Genomic DNA, 22,090 nt, shown 5'->3' on the forward strand with positions numbered 1-22,090 from the left:
ACGCCCTGGAGTATCGGGTGTCATGATAGGATGTGACACTTGATAAAACCATATCACGTACTCATCTACACGGTGTCAGCTCTGGGTGGCCCGCATGCTCCGATACTCAATTGGCACCATGTAATGCGCCAAATCCTGAAAGATAGCAATGAGATATCGGCGAATAATGGTGTCGAGAGCAGCCTCAAATGGAGATCTCAGTATCATCTGCACACATCCAAGCTGTCTCATGCACCGCTTCGACGGATATCTGAAAATGGTGTTGGCCCCAAATGTTAACCATCTGAAATATAATTTGATGCAGTCGAATGGGACAACATCACCATAATCACTGAAAGACGTCCACCTGATATCATGTGAGCAGTACGATCGAGGTATACACGATATGGTCCCACTTTCTGATCCCCTCTATGGAAGACGTATCATGCAACCCTGGGCATAGCGTCATTGTACAAGGGACCAGGATCGTAGCCGTGAATGCGGTGGAAGTAAGAGATGATCCAGCTCTGAAACACAAATACGATAATATGTTAGTACATGTTAATAAATAACACTATGAGAAATACTCGAATTTCCTGCGGATTTACCTGCGGATTTTAGCTAAATTTCCGCAGGAAACACGTTACCTGCGGATTTTCCTGCGGTTTCTTGTCCCCAGCTAAAACCTTCGTGGGTAATAATATTGGCAGCAAATTCCGCAGGTAAATCCGCAGCTAAGTCCGCAGCAAATATTCCGCAGGTAAATCCGCAGCTAAATCCGCAGGAAATTTAAAACCAAAAAAATTATTTTTTCTTGAAATATTATTAATTTTATACTAAAATAACCATAATATAAAAATTAAAATTTAATTTAAAATACTTTGAATTTAAATAAGACAAATTCATAGAACAACTTGTTAATATATATATTATCCACTATAATGATATTTTTTTCTTTGGTGTATAGTGGTGCCATTAGATAAGACAAATTCAAATTCATAGAACAACTTGTTACTATAATAATATATCCTAGTTCCTACCCAACCTATCCAAATGCTTCTGGTGCTTCACTTCAGCTGCCTTATTAGCAGCTTCCCTTTTCTGTGCCCTCATTGCCCGTCTTCCTGTCATAACTTTTGGAGACTCTTGTTCTTTCTTCTTTGGCTCACGCGATGAACTTGCTCCAGGAACCTGGGTATAGGAAGAAAGATGCACCAAAAATCAGGTTTCACAGAGAGCTGAACAGGAAGATCCCTAAAAAGCGTGTTAACATGTTTTTAACAGTCATATACCTCCAATAGCAAACGGTTGTTGTACAATTGTTCCACCTAGAGGAACTCCATAAATCTGACAACGGACATAGTCTGAGACAACCTGACAATATGCAGCCTGGAAAAAGAAATAAATTACTTAATTATTGTTAAAAGTTCAAGTAATTCACTCAATAAATAAATAAGTAGAGTTTTTTACATTGTATGGTGCCCTGTAGAATTGTTTGAGAAATCATAGATTTTGAATAACCTTAGAGGGTGTTCAATCCAATCCATTGTTATATTTACAATGAACACTAATCAATTTTCATAGATAATAAAAAAGATCACTACACATACCGTTGATGTATCAAGAATCATCAAGAATGATCAATATTTGTAAAGAACAATGATAAAAAACGTGGTAAGATCTATATTTAGTAGATCTATTTCATCGTGGTATCGTAGATATAAAAATCCATCAAGGCATATATGAATAAAAATCCAATTAATTGGTGCTATAACTGATATCCCATAACAGAAAAACATTGCATCCTAACTTCTCTTCAAAGAACCAAATTATTTTAAATGTAGGATCTACTGTAAGATTTAGGAAGAACTAGAAGCCACTGTGTTATTACTTGTGAATGAGCTGGCTATTGCTATTGTTCTTAAACCTTGATTAGATTAATTGTACAATAGTTTCAATACTAGATTTTGTGATATCTGTAGCTATGTTAGTATTTGTCTATAAGTTTCTGGAAGACTCTCTTAACCTCAGGTTTCATTATATTTGTAGAAAGCAATAGAGATAAGTATCACTTTAATCTCAATTTATTTATTCAAATATGAATATATCAGAATGGTAAAACAAACTACCTCACAATATCAATCTCCCCTTTCTAATATAAAGAAATACAAGAACATTTAGGCAATGCTAACTAAGAATAGGTTCTATTACACCAATAAATTAAACCCATTTAGCCATGAGAGACATGCCACCAACGCCAAGAAATACACCCATATAAGATTTCAATTGAAGTTTAATACTACTCTGCATCCTCTTACTCATGAAATCAGCAGCAAGATCAACAAAAGCCATATAAATTAAAAGACCAGCTGATGCTCCATTAAGCAATCCAACAGTAATTAGTGTTTTTGGACTGTTCTCTTTGTAACTACTAGACACTGTATTTTAATTACCTGAAGAATGCTACCACCAAGACCCATGCCTTCAAACAATTGATGAGCGCAAAGTGCAGCAACTAAACCTTTTATTGAGCATGTGTTACTCGAGGCTCCTAGGGAAAGTCCTATCACCACCGAATGAACTACGATTCCAAGTTCTAATACCTGCGTTCGGACAAGATCACACGAGTTAGAGTTAAGTAAATTTTGATAAAAAATTGTTGGTTTCTTAGTATTATTGTCTCTTTGCTTTTTGTGACACTTGTGTGATAATTTTCTGTAGCTGCCACTGCGAGTACTGTCTTGTGCATCACACAATCGCTTGCTGCTTCCCCATACTCTCTTACACTTCTTTACGAAATTCATCTCTATAGTTTGTTTGTATATATCAAGAGAGTTTAGTTTGTATATATTTCCTTGATTAAAGTTGTTGTACGGACACAAGTCCCTGACATACTTTTAATATACACACTAGTGAGTCCTTTACATCCTCTCACCTTCAAATCAACCAAATGAATGCAAGAAACCAACATGGAAATGAATAACCAACATGAATAAGACCTTACGTGTTAATTGCGACTGAAAAACCTTCTTTCTACAAGCAATCAAAGCAAAAGGTGGTGATTTCCTTGAAGCTCCTGTTTCGGGTAGCAAGAAGCCTGCAGAAGATGGACCTATAATTGTCAGGTCATTTAAAATTGCAGATGGAAATGATAGAATGAGTAGAGGTTATTGTTTAAATAGAGCAGAATCATTTCCAATGAACACGACAACTAAGTTGACCCAAAGTTGCAAGCAATCCTTTCTCCCTTTAAACCACATCAGAGTTTATGAGTGCCAATTCTTCAAGACCATTATTCACTGCCATACCAAGAGCCTTAAGCCCTTCACCAGTTACAAGACAACACTTTGAAGCCTAAGACTAAAATCATTTCAACAAACACCTTGTTTACAAAAATCACATAAGTTTATATTCAACCTAACTTAAAATCATCTAATTTCAGAAATGAATAGGAACAAATTTACCACATCAGAAAAACAGGAACAAAACCCTAGCTATGGAAACTGAAACTCTTGTAACATTCATGATTTCAATTGATTTTTTAGCTTAAGCCATAACTTGATAGCACTGGTATTTCTTACTAAAGTGTGAAGATGCAGTGATGGGACTCCGAGGAACGAAATGTATATAATGCCAAGAGAATACCTGAGTTGAAGTGTGAAGATGAAGAAGACCACAACGATAGGCTCCGGCGAGATTGCGGCAATAGAACACCGACGAAGATGCGGGGATGGCAACAGAACACGGTTGAACAAAGAGAAGAACGAAGTGATTTTTAGGTGTTTGAAGTTGAGTAGCTACAACGTGAGAATGAGTGAGTGGTGGTTTCTTAGGTTTTTGAATATTGTTTAAACGTGAGAGTGAGTAATTTGTTGAACAAATCAATGTAACAAAAAAAAAGAGCTTAGAGGTTCACATAGTGCAGTTAATTGATTTGAAACGTGGGTTCGATTCCCATCAAGTTAAACTTTTACAATTTTTTTTTTAAAATATAAATTTCCATCAAATTAAATTTTTACAATTTTATTTTTTAAAAATTTTCATACCTATTATTTTTTGAGCTTAAAGGTACTGCACTATCAGTGTAATTTTTTTGAGCTTACACGATCAATACATCAGAACCCTTAAAAATAAATACTTTATATTTAATTAAAAGAAAAAGTCAAATTTTTATATAATTTAACGGTTTAGATTTCACTGACAGTGTAAAACTGCTTTACACTGTCAGTGTATTTTCATTAAATCCTTAATTTTTTATAAAACAATCCTATTATTAAAATATAATAAGTTGAAAAATTAAATATATATATATATATATATATATATTCAAAATCTACATACCATTTATTTATTTTATTAAAAATTAAGATTAAAATTAAAAACAAAAATTAACTAAAATACATTATAAAAATAATTAATAACATAAAAAAAATTAAGATAAAAAAAAGTAAAATTAAACTAAATAAAAAACCACTCTAAATAAAATTAATAAAATAAAAAAAATAATGATTAATTTTTTAAAATATTGAAATATATTAAATCCGCAGGTAAAACCGCAGGAACCTTTCCTGCGGAATTACCTGCGGATTTTGTATTACAGTGTGGTTTTAGTAAAAATTAATATTTCCTGCGAAATTACCTGCGGATTTAGTATCGTGGTTTAATTTTATATAAAATATATTTTCGCAGCAAAATCCGCAGGAAAATTTCCTGCGGAATTACCTGCGGATTTTCTCTTATAGTTAAATGTTTTGGAGGAAATATATATTCCGCAGCAATATCCGCAGGTATTCCTGCGGAATTTTCTGCAAAATCCTTTTCCGCAGCAGAATTTATTTTATTTAATAAAATGGCAGGAAATTCCGCAGGTATATCTGCGGAAAAAATTCCGCAGGAAATTCCGCAGGTAATCCGTGTATTTCTAGTAGTGTAACATATTAAATGTGATATAATTAAAAATAAATGTACCATGAGGAGTGTGCAAGAGCCAGTCAACTGTCTGGTTCTCCAGCTGCATGCTTCATTCAGCTTCTAGTATATGTAAACCAGAATGGCGGCCCCCTAGTTTCACTCGAGAGCTGTAGTCAAATCAATAAAGTACCAGAGGTATGTCATGTCCATGTAGGTTGCACTTTTATCCACAAAGAGGGACATGTCAACCAAGAATATGAGGTACTCATGGTGAACATCAGGTACCGCCCTCCTGGGGAGCCGCCCTCTTGTGCATCCTGAGCATCCTCGTCGTACTCATGGTGAACATCAGGTACCTCCTCCTCCTCATGTATCACCTCCTCCACCTCACAAGAGGAAGACGCCTGAGACAGCCGAATCCCCATCAATTTGGACTTGGATTCAGACTCGACCCCGAGTCACTCCTTATTACGCAGATCTCTCGCGGCGAGTTGAGGCTGCCTGTATCTTCCTCCCATGTTTAAGTCGATCGGTCGATGCCTGGTTGTCAGCCATTTTCTTGAAAAATGTCACTAGTAAGAGTACGATAAAAACATAATTGAAAATTAAAAAAAAAACTACTCAGAGCCAATTTCGGAAGTGCATATTCGATACTGGTCAGAGGTGATTTCGGATATGCACTTCAGAAATTACATGCGAAAATCCATTTTTGGAAGACTTCCATTTCTTTCCCTAACTCATCCAAAATCTAATTTTTTCCATCTAAAAACTATTATTGAACTACAATAACTTCAACCTACAACATTATCCTAATTTCTAACAGCCCTAATAGAATTTCAAAGCTAGATGATAACACGAAATCGTATCGCATTTAGGCTTAATTTACATGAATTATTTCTCCGTCTTTATCGATTATATTACTTCGCATTGGTATTTTATTGCGTTTTCAGGTATTTATAATTATTCAAGCCAAAATGAAGCTACATGATGAAATGAAGAGCAAACAACCAAAACAACACACTTCTGCTATGAAGCAGAAGTGTCTGCAAAAGAAGCCATGACAAAAGAGTGTTACGAGCGACACAGAGGGTGTCACGTCCGTCATAGAAGAGAAAGGTGTGCCCCTCGGCACACCATTGTTACGAACGACACAAGCCTAAATGTGAATTAAACCAGAAAAGCCCACGTACCAGAAGCAAGCTCAGTTCTTCCTAGATTCTTTGGTGACCAAGTCTCTACCCAGTACGTGATGCTCCCTACATTCCACGGAGAGTAGGTCGTGGCAAGTGACTATAAAAAGCATTCAGTTACCAAATTTGTATCTCTCTCCCTTCCGTCATTGTTTTCAGTTTTCTCTGCAAATTGAGTTTTACAGCTATTTTTCAATTCTTCTGCACCTTTAATTTCCAGCCCCTTTTACTACTTTCCATAAGCAATAGCTTCTCAAATTGAGAGACTATTGCACCAAAGATTTAGGACTTTTTAGTTTTGGATTTCAAGTGTAATCGAAGAAGAATTATGTTCATGTATTAAAGAATATTTTGGTACTTGAAGATAATTCCAATTTTTGCATTTAATCCCAGGTTCCTAATTTATATGCTTTCACTATTATATTGTTCAATTGCCATGCCTTAATTTATGTCTTTTTATTTTTTCTGTATGTTTATATTCGAAAGCATGTCTAGCTAATTCCCCCGCACTAGTATGTAAGGTCACTGAACCGACGGGTTCGATAATGATTTGGCTTAAAAACTAATTAAAAATATTTTTGGTTTTGATTTCTAGAATTAATACTAAATTGTTTTGTTACGAAAGTAAATTACAAACTAAGGTTTAAAATCAACACAACGAGAGTTTGAGGTCTTTTACCGGATAGTAGATATCAAACATCAACTCTAAATACAGCGAGAGCGCTTTAGAGTTGATTATATTTTATTTGATTTTCAAAAAGTAATTTCAGTTATTAAATGATTTAGCGAGAGCAAACTTTAGGGCTGATTTTATAATCTAAATCAATAAACACGAGAGTGTGAGAAGAGGGTTTTTAATTCGAATAACGTATTCTGAAAAGTATTTATATACTTAATTTATGCTGATGATTTATTGAACCTGGACGTGCGGCTATCACATACCAATACTCTTAACATCTTATTTATTAAAAATCATATTTAGTTTTCGTTCCCAACAACCAAGAAATCAATAGCTTTAGCTAACATATAACATAAGATCGTACTATATTGATCCTCAGTCTTTGTGGGTTATATATCTTTTAAAACTAAAACGACTAGACTGTATACTTGCAGTTAGTATCCTGATAGACTTATAAAGTCCCTCACTAGAGTGGAAAGTTATGGAAACTTACAATTTCTTGAAGCTTTGAGTACAATTTTAATGGAGCTTTGAACCCTTATGAATGCTTGGATGTGAGTTATAGAGTAGGAATGCTTTGAATAGAATTTGGTACAAATGAGTTTGAAGTGAAAATTTTGTATTGAAGAGAATGAAAACAGAAAGAGGTGGTTGTTTGCGTTTTGTGAAAAACCCTAGAACATTCCGGATATGTATATCTGAAGACACTTTTAAAAAAAAAAAGAAAGTGATTTCGAATATGCATATCCGAAATATAGGGATATTTTAGAGTTTTCACCGCGGGTTTGTGAGTATGTATATGGATGCAATGAGTATTTCCCATTAAAAAAAATGTAATTTATTTTAAAATTGGGCTTGAATTTTGATATGACCCAATTGCCTGCTAAACCAAAAAACTAGATGATTCAAGATGTCACCATCAAAATTATATCTGGCATCCTTCAATGATGAGTGCTATTACTCTTATGCCCTTACAAAATTTTATTGAAATTTATTTTCTTGTTTATCGGAAATTTAAAAAGAATACCAGTTTTTTTGATAAATCTAGTAGTTCATCTTCGATAAAGAAATTTTTTTTCCTACTGGAAATTTCAAATTTTCCAATAAATTACAACACTTTTCAAAATTTACCGAAAATTCCAGTAGTATAAAAAAATTTATTTATTTTTTTAAAAAATATTCATACTAAAAATTTATAAATGAACTACCAAAAATTTAGTTCTTTACTGGAAATTTCGTTTTTGTCAGTCCCCAAATTTGTTATGGACAATTTTGAAATTGAGAAGAATTGAGGGTGTCAGATATAATTTAGGGAGTGACATGTTAAATCCTAAAAAATTCAATATAGTTGAAATCGATCTCAATTAAATGAAAATTTCAAATAGTCGGAAGTGGGCTCAAATTGCTGTGGGTTGGTCTGATTTAAAATTTTAGGTTGAATCTGAACCTAACTGATCAAATATCTGTTAGAACAAGATTTGTTCTGATCAATTATCTTAGTTTTGATGATAACAATAATATAAATTTTGCTTAAGATAATATGGTACTCTAATCCAATGCAATTTCCTTTTCAGGAAATATATAAAGAGTATGCATAATTCAGCGCTCAGAAGCTTTGTCTCAAGGGTTCAGCATGCAACATCAGAACATGGTCTGGCAAGACATCAGAAGATGGTCGAAGCAGAATCAGAACATGGGTCTATGGAAGCATCAGAAGAACATGAGATCAGAAGCACTGAAGTTCTGATGGTATCACGCACAGAAGCACTTCAAGGTCAGAAGATCAGAAGATGCTTTGCACCAAGCTGTTTGACTCTGATGATACTCAAACGTTGTATTCACAAACATCAGATCAGAAGGAAGTACAAGTGGCAAGCTACGCTGACTGACAAAAGGAACGTTAAAAGCTATTAAAGGCAACGTCAGTAGACACAGCGTGAACAAGGCTCGAGGTAGTTGACAAAAGCGTATAACATTAAATGCGATGCTGTACGGAACACGCAAAGCATTAAATGCGCTCAACGGTCATCTTCTCCAAACGCCTATAAATATGAAGTTCTGATGAGAAGCAAGGTTAACGATTCTGAACAAAACAACTCATATTAACTTGCTGAAACTCTGTTCTATTCAAAGCTCAGAATCTTCATCTTCATCAAAGCTCACTACATTGCTGTTGTAATATATTAGTGAGATTAAGCTTAAACGTTAAGAGAAATATCACAGTTTGTGATTATAGCTTTTAAGAAGCAATTGTAATACTCTTAGAATTGATTACATTAAGTTGTAAGGAACTAGAGTGATCGTGTGGATTAGAATACTCTAGGAAGTCTTAGAGGGTATCTAAGCAGGTTGTAACTAGAGTGATCGTGTGGATCAGAATACTCTAGAAAGTCTTAGAGGGTATCTAAGCAGTTGTTCCTGGAGTGATCAGTGTGTGATCAGAAGACTCTGGAAGACTTAGTTGCTGACTAAGTGGAGAACCATTGTAATCCGTGCGATTAGTGGATTAAATCCTCAGTTGAGGTAAATCATCTCTGCGGGGGTGGACTGGAGTAGTTTAGTTAACAACGAACCAGGATAAAAATAACTGTGCAATTTATTTTTATCTGTCAAGTTTTTAAAGCTACACTTATTCAAACCCCCCCCCCCTTTCTAAGTGTTTTTCTATCCTTCAATTGGCATCAGAGCGCCGGTTCTAAGGTGCAAGCACTTAACCGTGTTTAGAAAAGATTCAGGAAGAGAAAAACGCTTCAGTAAAAGATGGCTGATGAAAATGCAAAGTCTACATCTACATCTGGCTCTGCTGAGCAACACAACGGTAACAATGGTTATACTAGACCGCCGGTATTTGATGGTGAAAACTTTGAATACTGGAAAGATAAACTGGAAAGTTACTTTCTTGGTCTTGATGGTGATCTATGGGATCTTCTGATGGATGGTTACAAACATCCAGTAAATGCCAGTGGCGTAAAGCTGACAAGGCAAGAAATGAGTGATGATCAGAAGAAGCTTTTCAGGAATCATCATAAATGCAGAACTGTTTTGCTGAATGCTATCTCTCATGCTGAGTATGAGAAGATATCTAACAGGGAAACGGCCTATGACATATATGAGTCCTTGAAAATGACTCATGAAGGAAATGCTCAAGTCAAGGATGTAGCGGCCGGCCAAAAATATTCGAGCGTTTGAACATTCGAAATATAACAGAGTCGCCACCAGATTTTTATTTATTCCAAAAGGAAAGGGAAAATAATGATAAAACCCACAAAGAAAGATAAAATAAATATGAAAACCAGATTAGGGTTCGGAAGTCGGTTAAGTAGGGGGAAGGTATTAGCACCCCTTACCTCCATCGTACTCGATGGGACCCATTTAGTTATTCTTGTGATTAATTGTTAGCGTGATATTTACTTGCGTTCTTATTATTATGAGAAAGAAACAAAATTAAAGTTTTTTATTATCGTGCTCGCCAAGACATTCGTATCTTGTGCCTACGTATTCCCTAGTGCAATGGGAAAGTCAGAGCAATCGTAGTTCGGGATAAAACTACGAATTTTTGTTGTTTGATTTTAATGAACGACGTGTGAATCGCTTTTTTATAAAAAAAGTGTTGCGAACTAAGTTAAAGGGTCTTTAATGGAATCAAAGCATTCAAACAAAAGCTTAACGGCCATCGCCTAAATGCTTTAGAGCAACTTGTACAAGTACGTACAAACCCCTCTTGATTCATCCATTATAGACCAAACTCAATTCGATTTTTCAGAGTTTTCTTTTTAGATGTAAATACGAGTAGGAAAAAAAAAAAAAAAAGTTTGATATTGACCAATATGTGTTTATGAAAAGAGAGTTTTAATGAGTTAAAATCGTTTACTTTTAGTATTTTGTTGAAAAATGAGACAAATCGAATTTTTAGGGTTTTTTAATGGAATCAAAGCATTCAAACAAAAGCTTAACGGCCATCGCCTAAATGCTTTAGAGCAACTTGTACAAGTACGTACAAACCCCTCTTGATTCATCCATTATAAACCGAAATTGATTTGATAAATAAAAAAAAAACGTTTTATAGAGAAAGGTGAGACAAATTGAATTTTAAGGATCTTTAATGGAATCAAAGCATTCAAACAAAAGCTTAACGGCCATCGCCTAAATGCTTTAGAGCAACTTGTACAAGTACGTACAAACCCCTCTTGATTCATCCATTATGAACTAAACTCGATTCAATTATAAGTGTTTTTGATTATGAAAAAGAAGTTTTTTAAAAAAAGAACTTAGTGTTGATCAAAGTTTATAAATTTTGTTTGAGTGAGAAAATGAGTTGTATCAATGACTTAATTAGTTTATATGAATTAAGGAAAAAAAAAAAAGAGGTGTATCGATGAAAAAGGGTTTATAAATAAAAATGAACTAGGCCCATTAATTATCATGGGCCAAACTCACAAAAAAAACCTAATTAACTTCTAAAAAAAAAAAACTCTAAATAATAATTAGTAAAGAAATTAGAGAAAAGAATGAGTAAATAAAAATAAAAATAAATAGAAAAAAAATGGTGAGAAAGCAGTAGCGTCCCTCCCCTTAAAATCTCTCCTGAGTTGTTTTTCTTAATCTTTTTTAATTTAATTAGGAAAAAAAACAATTACAGTTATCTATATTAAAAAAAGGAAGAGAAAAAAATTAAGTATGGGAGAAAAAAAAAAGGGAAAAACCGTCCCACCCCACAAAAATCTCATGGAATGTTTTTATTTATTTTATAATTAAATGCATTAATTGAAAATAAAGAACAAATTAAATTAAATAAAATCAAAATAAACTTAAACAAAATATAACTCTCCCTTATTTTCAATACTCGTTCCAACTCCTTCTCTCTCGCTCATATGAAACAGAGCAAAAGAACGCTCTTAACCCTCAACTCTCGATTTCTCCCCCTCTCACCGATTTTTACGATTAATCAAGCAGAACGAACCTAAACAACAATTATGCATCAAAAACCCTAACCCCAACCTGAACCCTAAGCGGCAAACGTTCAGCCCCATCAGAAATTGAAGCATACCCGCGTTGCTACATGGTTCGGTTTTCAACACAAACAAAGAATCACAATGGACTCGAAGAAAATCGACAAGCGTCCTACCAAAATCCGATCTCCATAACAATCCCGTGAGATTTTGCGTATAAGCGCTTTCACGATTGCGTTAGGGTCATCCGCGGATTTCAATCGGTAAGTCTAAAATCGAACTAGATTAACACGGTTTGCTTTGTGAAATTTTAAGCAGAAAATGTACTGATACGATTTGTTTATGGTTTATGCAGAAAAAACGAAATGCTTTAAAATCAAGAATGGTAATGGTCAGACCAACGTGGATGAGGATTCATTCGATATTGCGATATCACCTCAGCACCATGGAGTTCTAGCAAGCTAGCTTCTTCTCAAGGGCTTTTCATCAGTGAGCATGAAGAAATTTAGCCATGGTATTTGAAGAGAGATTACATCATAACAATCAATTTTTACAAATTTACATCAGAACGGTAATAAAATACAATGTTTCAGGTACACTTTTATACCTTCTCCTTCTAGCTTTTACTGAATCTCTGCTTCTAGTTCTGTGTGGTGGGCTGAATGCAGGTTTCTTAGGCTAAATCAAGCAGAGTTTCAGTGTGAAACTCTATTGATTCATTGAGAGAGGAGAGCCTTTGGTGAGGTGAATGAAGGGTGGTTCTTTCTTCCTTTCTTACTGAGTTCTATTAGGGTTTTTAGTGACCAAGTGTGGCTGCCGCTCCTCCTCCCAATGAAACAGTATGTGGATATATAGTGCTTAGGTTTGGACATCATTCTAGGTTAGGATGGATTCAAAAATCTGGTTTGGAATTAGTTTGGGAAACTCTGCAGTGAACTTTTGGTATAGCAGCCTGTGTTTTTTCCATTTTCATGCTATTTTCTGATACAGGTAGCAGCATGGTGAGAGCAGGGCAGCAGCTTTGTTTTATTCTGTGGACAGCAAAGCCTTGGGTAGATAATGAATTTGGGCTGATTTTGTTGTTTTGAACCAACTATTAATGGGCCTGCATAATCTCATTTTGTTGCAAAATTTATGGACAATTACTTAAGCCATGTTGCTTTGATCTTATGGTTTCTTGTCTTTTGTTTCAAGGGCTATTTCATGGAAGGTGATGCAAGGATGTTAAAAGCATTGGTTAGAAGTTTGACAATCGAAGAATGCTCGAAGACTAACACAAAAGCTATATAAAAAAAATAATGATTGGAATCAAATTTATGTAACTTGTAGTTTTTGGTTTAGGCTTTTAGGACTTTGCATTTGAAAGATAAATATTCTCTGTAATTTAAAGAAATTCTCTTGTAAATTCACTTCCAACCATAAAGAAACATCCTTATGAATTTCGTCCTTTGAACTCTTGAATCAAACATTCGCTATTCTTTTGCAAACTTGGCACTTAATCTTGCATTCTCAATGCAAAGAAACACAACTTCACCCGAAACCAATGAACATAACCAAATGATTCTTGACTGGATGATTGAATCAAATTCCTGATGAATGAAGCCCTAACCTTAAAAGAGGCATTTAGGGCCAAGTCATTGGCTAAATGACTTCCAAGGCAAGTGGAACGTCCCAATCAAATAAAGAACAAGGACCTAAGTCAACCAAAATTTCATGACCTTATGCAAAAACCTTAATTTTTTACAAAAGTCTATTATTTGAACTCATGCCTTAGTGAGTGAATGAATGATATGCAAATGACTTAGTGGAATGAAATGTATGGGGCAAAAATTGGGTATGACAGATGCCCCTATTTAAGTGTCTTCAATCTAGAGGCATGAAGATTGAAATCTTCGTCTCGATGTGATTGAAGGGACTTAAATACAAAAAATACACAATTTTTGGCCCTAAGAACTGCATATATGCATATGAGATGATATGTATGAATGTATATGAGGAAAATTAATGGAATAAGGTGTCGCAAGAGACAAACTACCACCAGAGAAACAAAAGATACACCGACGTTTACCGAAGGTGAACTACCGACTTTTACTGAAGGTAGAGTAAATGAAAGATACACCAACGTTTACTGAAGGTGAACTACCGACTTTTACTGAAGGTAGAGAAATGAAAGATACACCAACATTTACTGAAGGTGAACTACCAACTTTTACTGAAGGTAGAGAAACAAAAGAGTCACCGACGTTTATTGAAGGTGAACTACCCACTTTTACTGAAGGTAGAGAAATGAAAGACACACCAACATTTACTGAAGGTGAACTACCAACTTTTACTGAAGGTAGAGAAACAAAAGAGTCACCGACGTTTATTGAAGGTGAACTACCCACTTTTACTGAAGGTAGAAAAACAAAAGAGTCACCGACGTTTATTGAAGGTGAACTACCCACTTTTACTGAAGGTAGAAAAACAAAAGAGTCACCGACGTTTATTGAAGGTGAACTACCCACTTTTACTGAAGGTAGAAAAACAAAAGAGTCACCGACGTTTATTGAGGGTGAACTACCCACTTTTACTGAAGGTAGGGAAATGAAAGATACACCAACGTTTATTGAAGGTGAACTACCAACTTTTACTGAAGGTAGAAAAACAAAAGAGTCACCGACGTTTATTGAAGGTGAACTACCCACTTTTACTGAAGGTAGGGAAATGAAAGATACACCAACGTTTATTGAAGGTGAACTACCAACTTTCACTGAAGGTAGAGAAATGAAAGATACACCAACGTTTACTGAAGGTGAACTACCAACTTTTACTGAAGGTAGAGGAATGAAAGATACACCAACGTTTACTGAAGGTGAACTACCAACTTTTACTGAAGGTAGAGAAAATGAAAGAATCACCGACGTTTACTGAAGGTACATGAATCTCCATCTGGACATCAACTTTTTACCTGAAGATGCGGGAATCTGGTCATCTGGATACCAACTTTTTACCTGAAGATGCGGGAATCTGGTCATCTGGATACCAACTTTTACTGAAGGTATAGGAATCTTTTTATCAAAGGTGTAAAAATAAATACACTCTTGATCCAAATTTCATTGATTTGAGAGACAAAAATCAATCCAGGAATGAGCTAGAAAGAAACAATCAACCAAGATTCTTCCTTGTGAGGAAATAAACTCATCTAAGGATTTATCTTATCCAGAAGTGAAACGAAAGCTAAAGCAAACACTCCCACGAAGGATAAACTCAGTGGGGAGCTTAGAAGGATAGACACCTTTCTGCTTAGGGCTGACACTCTATTGGAGAGAAAAGGTATGCCACTTGGTAATAGATACTACCAACGTGGGTTTGGGGTCATTAGGAAATGCAAATATGCACGAAATGTGTGAGTATGAGTGTATGAATGTCATGCATATGCTGACAAAACAAACCAAGGATACTTGTATTAATAACAATCAGAACTTCACAGTACAGGTTAAATATTTGGCAAGCCTAACTGGGGAACAACAAAAATCACTGATGGAGTTTGATTTCGTTATAATGCTTGAACCTCTTGGTGGGATGATAGCACACGTTTGGAGCAAAATTTATGGTCCAAAATTCTTAATATTGATGTCTCGATGGGGGCCAAATGACCATTAACTCCGCTTTGAAGGGGAGGAAACTAAACTCCGAGGACCATTGGGGAATTTATTCAAGTTCAGTACCCAATGGAGGTAGTAAACCACCACATGCAGATATCCGCGAACCATGTCACTAAGGTAATCTGTTTGGGAGGATTGCTCCAACTCTGTGCTTGGAGATTTAGCCACCCTTGGAATAATTGTTGACATCCCTTTTGGATTCGTAAATCAGAGGAAAAACCTTTTTAGTGTTGTTTTTTTTTTTTTAAAAGAGTAGGTTTATTATTTAAAATGAAAAGTTCCAAAAAACATATCATCAAAAAAAACAAAATTTTACGAGAGGCGGAAATAAAACAGGAACAACAAGCAATGGGGCAAAGGCTCAAATTTTATTTAATGGAATGGTAGTCCACAAAAGGCATGACTCCATAGATCATTACAAAGTTTGGAAAATGGTATAAAATGGAAAAGACTACATTGAAATATAATGAACACTATTCTCCCTAACAACTTTGAATTCCAACTGCGCCCCCGCCTTAGTCGAAATTGTTTTTGATGAAGAATCTCTGGTTGCTTCCAAGTGATCGGATCCGGTTAAATGCAGTTACTTGCCGTAATCCTTAACTTTTGCGTAGACTGCCTTTTCAGGTTTTCAATCTATCAGGATGACTATTTTCTTTTTATGTCTCTAATTTTTGCCTGGACCGCCCTTTCGGGTTTTCAGTCCACCGAGACGCTCTTTTTTGCCTAAGTCGCCCTTTCAGGTTTTCAACTCAGCGTACTCTCTCAACAACTCTATCAATCCTTTCTTGACGTCTTCAGCGAGCAGTGCCCCAATCTTAACTTCTTTCTTGTCTTTTTCAGAACCCAAATTAATCACTTCTATTGGTTCTTCGTGAGGTTGAATGGTCCTCTGTTCTTGTTCAAGCAAACGGGAGATCTCGTCAGGAATTTCTTCAATACCTTCTTCTTCAGCTTCGAACACAGGGAAATCAAAGTTGGGAGAGGGCATAGGGTCATAATTTTCAATGGGTTTATCATGGATTAATCTGCACATATGATTTATGCTTGATTTTAGAAACTGATGAATGCGAGAATTTTATGCAGATATTGAAAGTGATTATTTTCTCTCTTTTTTTCTTTTTTTTTTTTTTCAGGTTTTTTAGGTTACCATTTTCCAGAAAAGCGAAAAGTAAAAAATAAAATATAGGAAACAAAATAACATTTTTATTGATGATATCAAAAATTTGAAACAAAGCCCGACACACATTCTCTTTTGCCTTGGGCAGAGCAAAAGGAGTTATTTTAATGAAGCCCTAACATAGCATATTCTTCCGCCTTGGGCAGAGCGGAAGGGTTTTCAAAATAAACAACAACAAAAGGCATTACTTAGAAATGTGAACCACTGACGGGACATCAACAACACTCCAATTCTGGCAAGCTACTCCACGCACCACGAAGCTTGACGAATCCTCTTCAGAATCATTTTCAATAACAGCATCTACTTCAGGAGGTGTAGGGTGATCAAAACCTCCACTGTGAAATATCTCTTGCATCGGGCGGGTAACAGTGTCTTGCTTACTATATCTTGCAGATGTAGGAGAAAAACTAAGACCTTCACGAAATTTGTTATCGGGCGGACTCAAAACTTGACCCCAACCCACAGCGGAACCATCTTGAACCACTTGGCGTGCATCTTTCAAAGAAGAAATAGATGTCCCATTCTTTTCAACATCCTTGCCAACCACAGAAAGTGCTTGGAATTGAGTTCCAACGGCTTCACCAGCGTCAATGTAGGAAAATGACGAAAGATGATTGACCACTAATGCCTGCTCTCCATCCACTGTAACCAACTTTCCATTGCTTACGAACTTCAATTTCTGATGGAGTGTGGAGGTAACTGCCCCTGCCTCGTGGATCCATGGGCGACCCAATAGGCAGCTATACGCAGCATGGATGTCCATTACCTGGAATTTGATTTGAAAGGTATGTGGGCCGATCTTCATTGGAAGGTCCACTTCTCCAATAACACTCTTTCTTGACCCATCAAAAGCCTTGACAATAACCCCGCTATATCTCATTGGAGCACCTTGATACGAAAGTCTAGATAAAGTGGATTTGGGCATAACGTTCAAAGATGAACCAGTGTCTACCAATACATTAGATAAAGCATCTGACTTGCAATTCATTGAAATGTGCAACGCTAGGTTATGATTTCTGCCTTCTCCAGGAAGATCTTCATCACTGAAACTCAGGTTGTTGTAAGCAGTTATATTTCCCACAATCTCACCAAATTGGTCAGTCGTCACATCATGGTCGACGAAGGCTTGATCCAGAATCTTCATCAAGGCTTCCCTATGCACTGGGGAGCACGCCAACAAGGAAAGCACAGAAATCTTAGAAGGAGTTTGCAATAGTTGATCGACAACTTTGTACTCGCTCTTCTTGATCAACTTCAAAATCTCATCATCACTTGTACCAGCGTTTGTCCCACTAGATTGCCCTTCCACAAAGCTTGGTTCATAATCCACCATTGGATTTCTCACTGGCACTTGCTCACTAACTGGGATTTCGACTCTTTTCTGAGACGACGGTGCGAACACGCGTCCACTTCTGGTCACTCTGCTCATACCAGCAATATTATCAACAGAAGGCACATCGGGTATTGGAACTTCCCTTCCTTCTTCAAGCATAGTGGCGTTGTATTTGTAAGGTATTGCTTTGTCTGAAGTGTAAGGAACCGGACCAGATGGATAAATTACCAAAGGAGAAACAGCGGAATTCTGGCTATCGTAGATCATCTCCATAGGCTTGGGTATATTGAAATGAGGGGCCACAACATTGACATCATTATCCTCGTTTCTATCGTACGTAATGGTTATGAGCCTTTGATCCAACAGCCTTTGCAAGTCTCTCCTCACAACGAGACATCCACGTGAACTTCTGGAACAAATTGTACATGCGGCGTGGTCATGTTGAAAATAAGCAAGTCTGCATAAACCAGCATGCATCCTAACCAATGATCCTCTAATATAGCGAATGTCGAAAACTTGGTATCTCCCAGGACATCCGTGTACCATATTCACAGAAGCTGCCCCATGTTGAGGCAAAGGATTAGCTTGAACATTTGGATTGACATCTTTGAAGGTCAGCATACCGCTCTTGACTAACTTCTGGACTTCCAACTTCAATGGGTAACATCTTTCCGTACTGTGACCAGGTGCACCTTGGTGAAAAGCACAAAAGTCATCGGCCTTGTACCACCATGGGATGTTTTCTGGGACAGGCGGAGGAGCCCTAGTCTGCACGAGATTCTTTTTTATGAGGGCAGGAAGCAACTCAGTATAAGTCATGGGTATCGGATCAAATTCTGTCTTTCTCTGCGCTCTATTTTGCTGATTATTATGTGGCGGACGAGTTTGTTGTTGAGGTTGTAGTTGCATATTTTGTTGAAGAAATTGGGGTTGATATGCTGAAACTGTTGGAGTTGTATTGGATACAGCCGCGACGTGTTGTGATCGATAGTTGTTCTTTCTTCCAGGCGCTCCATACGAAACAGCACTAACTTCTTGTTCTTTCTTCTTAAAAAAACCTCCCCCAAACTTTTTGGCGCCACTAGAACTTCCCTCTTTGGCCAATCTTCCTTCACGGACACCTTCCTCAAGTCGCATTCCCATATTCACCATCTCAGTAAAGTCTGTCGGGGCACTTGCAACCATCCTCTCATAATAAAACGAGCTAAGAGTTTTCAGAAAAACCTTTGTCATTTCTTTTTCTTCCATGGGTGGAGAAATCTGGGCGGCGACTTCACGCCATCTTTGTGCATATTCTTTGAAGGATTCCCTCTCTTTCTGTGCCATGGCTCGGAGTTGGTCCCTATCGGGAGCCATGTCAACATTATACTTGTATTGTCGGATAAATGCTTCTACAAGGTCGTCAAAAGAACTAATATGGGAGCTATCCAATCCCATGTACCATCTTAAAGCAGCGCCAGTTAGACTATCTTGAAAATAGTGGATCAATAACTTATCATCATCGGTGTGAGTAGCCATCTTTCTGCAATACATGGTCAAATGGCTCTGAGGACATGAATTCCCTTTGTATTTTTCGAAATCAGGTACTTTGAATTTGGCCGGAACTATCACGTTCGGCACAAGGCACATGTCATAAGCATTCTTTCCAAATGAACTTTTCCCTTTGAGTGCCTTAATCTCTTTTCGTATCTCTTGGAACTGATCTTGGAAATCAATACGAACTTCGTTTCCTTCATTTGGGTCAACATGGTAAATGGCTTCCTCAGTCTGTGGCACGGTATGTACCAGAGTTGGGGTCGTAGTCATTACCGGGATAAATTTAGCAACTCCAGGGATAGGCGGAGTAAAGACCATCGTGGGAATGGCTTGAGTGGCTCCAGGAACAAAATGAGCCCCATTCATCGTAGCGGTAGTTTGCATAGTTCCACTAGCGTGTTGATATCCTTCGGGTATGAAGTTGTGAGACATGCCCCATGGGAAACCACTGGTCGTTTGATGGAATGAATGACCAGTGTTTTGAGCTATGGAGACGGTAGTAGTAAGAATTTCCGACATCGCAGCGGTTTGTTCCCCAGTCTGAGCTTGAGTACTCTGAGCAGCCATCAAAGTCTCTACCAAAGCAGTTAATCTTTCTACCCCTGCGCGGAGAGTAGTCACTTCATCGCGAAGTTCATGATTTTCTTGCTCAAGGTCTTCCATTCTGCGTCTGGCGTTGGCGCGAGTTAAGTACTGGTGTCGATGAAACAGCTTGGAGACTTGGACACTTCTTCTGGAGACGGTAAAAGGCGGAAATGAACTTTTATTTTCAAAAAAAAGAGAAATAAATGTATGAATGTGAATGCGTATGAATGGATGAGGATATAGAATGCGTTGATTATTTTATTTTCAGGGAATCGTATAAATTTGGAGAGTCGTTTTGGAGCATTTGAAAGCAAGTAAAGAAGCTTGAGAGTAAAAGTGAAACTACAAGTTCTCATTCATTCATTCATTTTGAAATAGAATACAATAATGACACCTCTTTTCCTTTTTGTGTGTCAGTACAATAATGATTACAATATAGAAAATAAATAAAAGCAAATCACACTCCTTCCAATGCTCTTTTCCTTTTAAGCTCCTTCACCTCTCTTCTGAATCTCTCTAACATGTCTTCACAGAATCTAACAAAGTCACGGACCGGATAAGGGATATCATCATCCTCCACAAACTTCATAGCATCGTGTAATTTCACTGGCATCTCTCTGATTAGCCCATTGCAGAATTCTACTAGGTTGGAGAACTTTCTGAAGTATTCCTCATATCCTATTTTCAGACGGTCAATATCAGCCTCTTTGGTGTGTATGATGTGTTCCAAACGTTGGAATTCTCCTTCCCATTCCAAACTTTGTTTCTTCAAGTCTTCATAAACCTCTGTCCACTGTCGTTCTCGCTCTTGACTGTCATTTAAAGCAGCACGGAGTTCTCTCCACTCATCATAATTGCCAGGAATCGCCCTTAGAGCTTCTTCTTTGAGACGACTTTCTTGAACTAACTGTGCTTTGGTGTTTCTGAGGGAGGCTTCAAGGTCTAAAATCCTAGCCTCAAGCTTTTCTCTTTCTTCCTTTTTTTGTTTGGTAGCTAAGTTCCACCAATGCTCCCATCTACGTGCCACTTTCTTTGCCTCTACTAACTCTTCATTGCGATTAGCTAATTCACAACTAGCACTTTCCAATCCTCCACCTATTACCTGTCTTTTGTGTTTTTCAACATCGGCCCTCTTCTTTTCTTTCTCGAGTTGCTCTTCTTTCTGCTTGAGATCCCACTTCAAATTATCTCTTTCTTCAGTGACTCGATGGAGTGCTATCCTCATATCCTCTTTCTCTTTTTCTAACTCTAGATTGGCGGCCTTGAGTTTATTGGCTTCCTCCATGGTGATGTGAGTAGGTTCTGTTGCTTGCGGTGGCACAGGTATTTCAATGCTATAAGGGAGTTTGATCTCTTGAACTCTCTCCATTATCCATTTGTAATAGGGTTCTTCAACCATGAGTGTTCTCTTCCCAAATTCTTTCCCTTTCCTATGAATTCGACTCCATGCTCTTTTTACTCTTTTCAACATACTTGGGTCACTAGCTCCCATATCTGTTATAATGAATTCTTTCAATAATCCTATTTCTGGCTCTTTCTTCATGGAATATCCGTGTTGTCTCAGAGCTACTTCAGGATTGTAATTGATGCAACCTCGAGAGCCTATTAATGGAACATTAGGGAAATCGCCACAATGGTGAATGAGACTGTCTATCGCCCAATCATGGGTGTACCAAAACACAGCATTTGCAGTGAGGGAAGCTAACTTTTGAGACCATTTGAGATTATCCAGTATTTCAATCCACGCATTCTGTCGAGGCATGTGTTCTTTGAGCCAAATGTAGAGCAAGGGAGCACAACAAAGAACTGTTCCTTTCTTCTTCTCATGTCTCATGCTGAGATGGTAATACACATCAGCTAAAAGAGTAGGGACCGCTGTTTTGGCCAAGAACACACCAACAGCAGGTAGATCTACGAAATCCTCTTCATTAGGGAAAAGGACAATTCCATAGATGAGCAATGCCAAGACAGCACTAAATGCTTCCCAATTCTCTGCCTTCTCCAAATCTCTAGCCTTATTTTCCAGGAATTTTCTTGTGAAGCCTTTGACTTCTCCTCTTGGTTTTAGGTGCGGTGCTACTTCATCTTCTTCAAGATATAA

The 22,090-nt window shown here is 37.0% G+C and overlaps 1 protein-coding gene and 1 long non-coding RNA gene across 2 annotated transcripts; both read right to left on the bottom strand.

Moving 5' to 3' along the window:
• Positions 1-892: 892 nt before the first annotated feature.
• On the bottom strand, positions 893-3,847 carry LOC131620419 (uncharacterized). The gene is made up of 5 exons (XR_009289107.1): positions 3,625-3,847; positions 2,984-3,076; positions 2,433-2,582; positions 1,272-1,368; positions 893-1,170 (listed from the first exon to the last, which is right to left on the bottom strand). It is a non-coding gene; the product is annotated as an uncharacterized LOC131620419 (long non-coding RNA).
• A 12,872-nt stretch (positions 3,848-16,719) lies between these two features.
• On the bottom strand, positions 16,720-20,067 carry LOC131659615 (uncharacterized). The gene has a single exon (XM_058928784.1). It carries the CDS (start codon positions 20,065-20,067, stop codon positions 16,720-16,722), a length of 3,348 nt encoding a protein of 1,115 aa, XP_058784767.1.
• Between the last annotated feature and the right edge of the window lie 2,023 nt (positions 20,068-22,090).

The sequence above is a fragment of the Vicia villosa genome, linkage group LG1 (genome assembly GCF_029867415.1).
Source record: "Vicia villosa cultivar HV-30 ecotype Madison, WI linkage group LG1, Vvil1.0, whole genome shotgun sequence".
In the NCBI taxonomy this organism is placed as follows: Eukaryota; Viridiplantae; Streptophyta; class Magnoliopsida; order Fabales; family Fabaceae; genus Vicia; species Vicia villosa.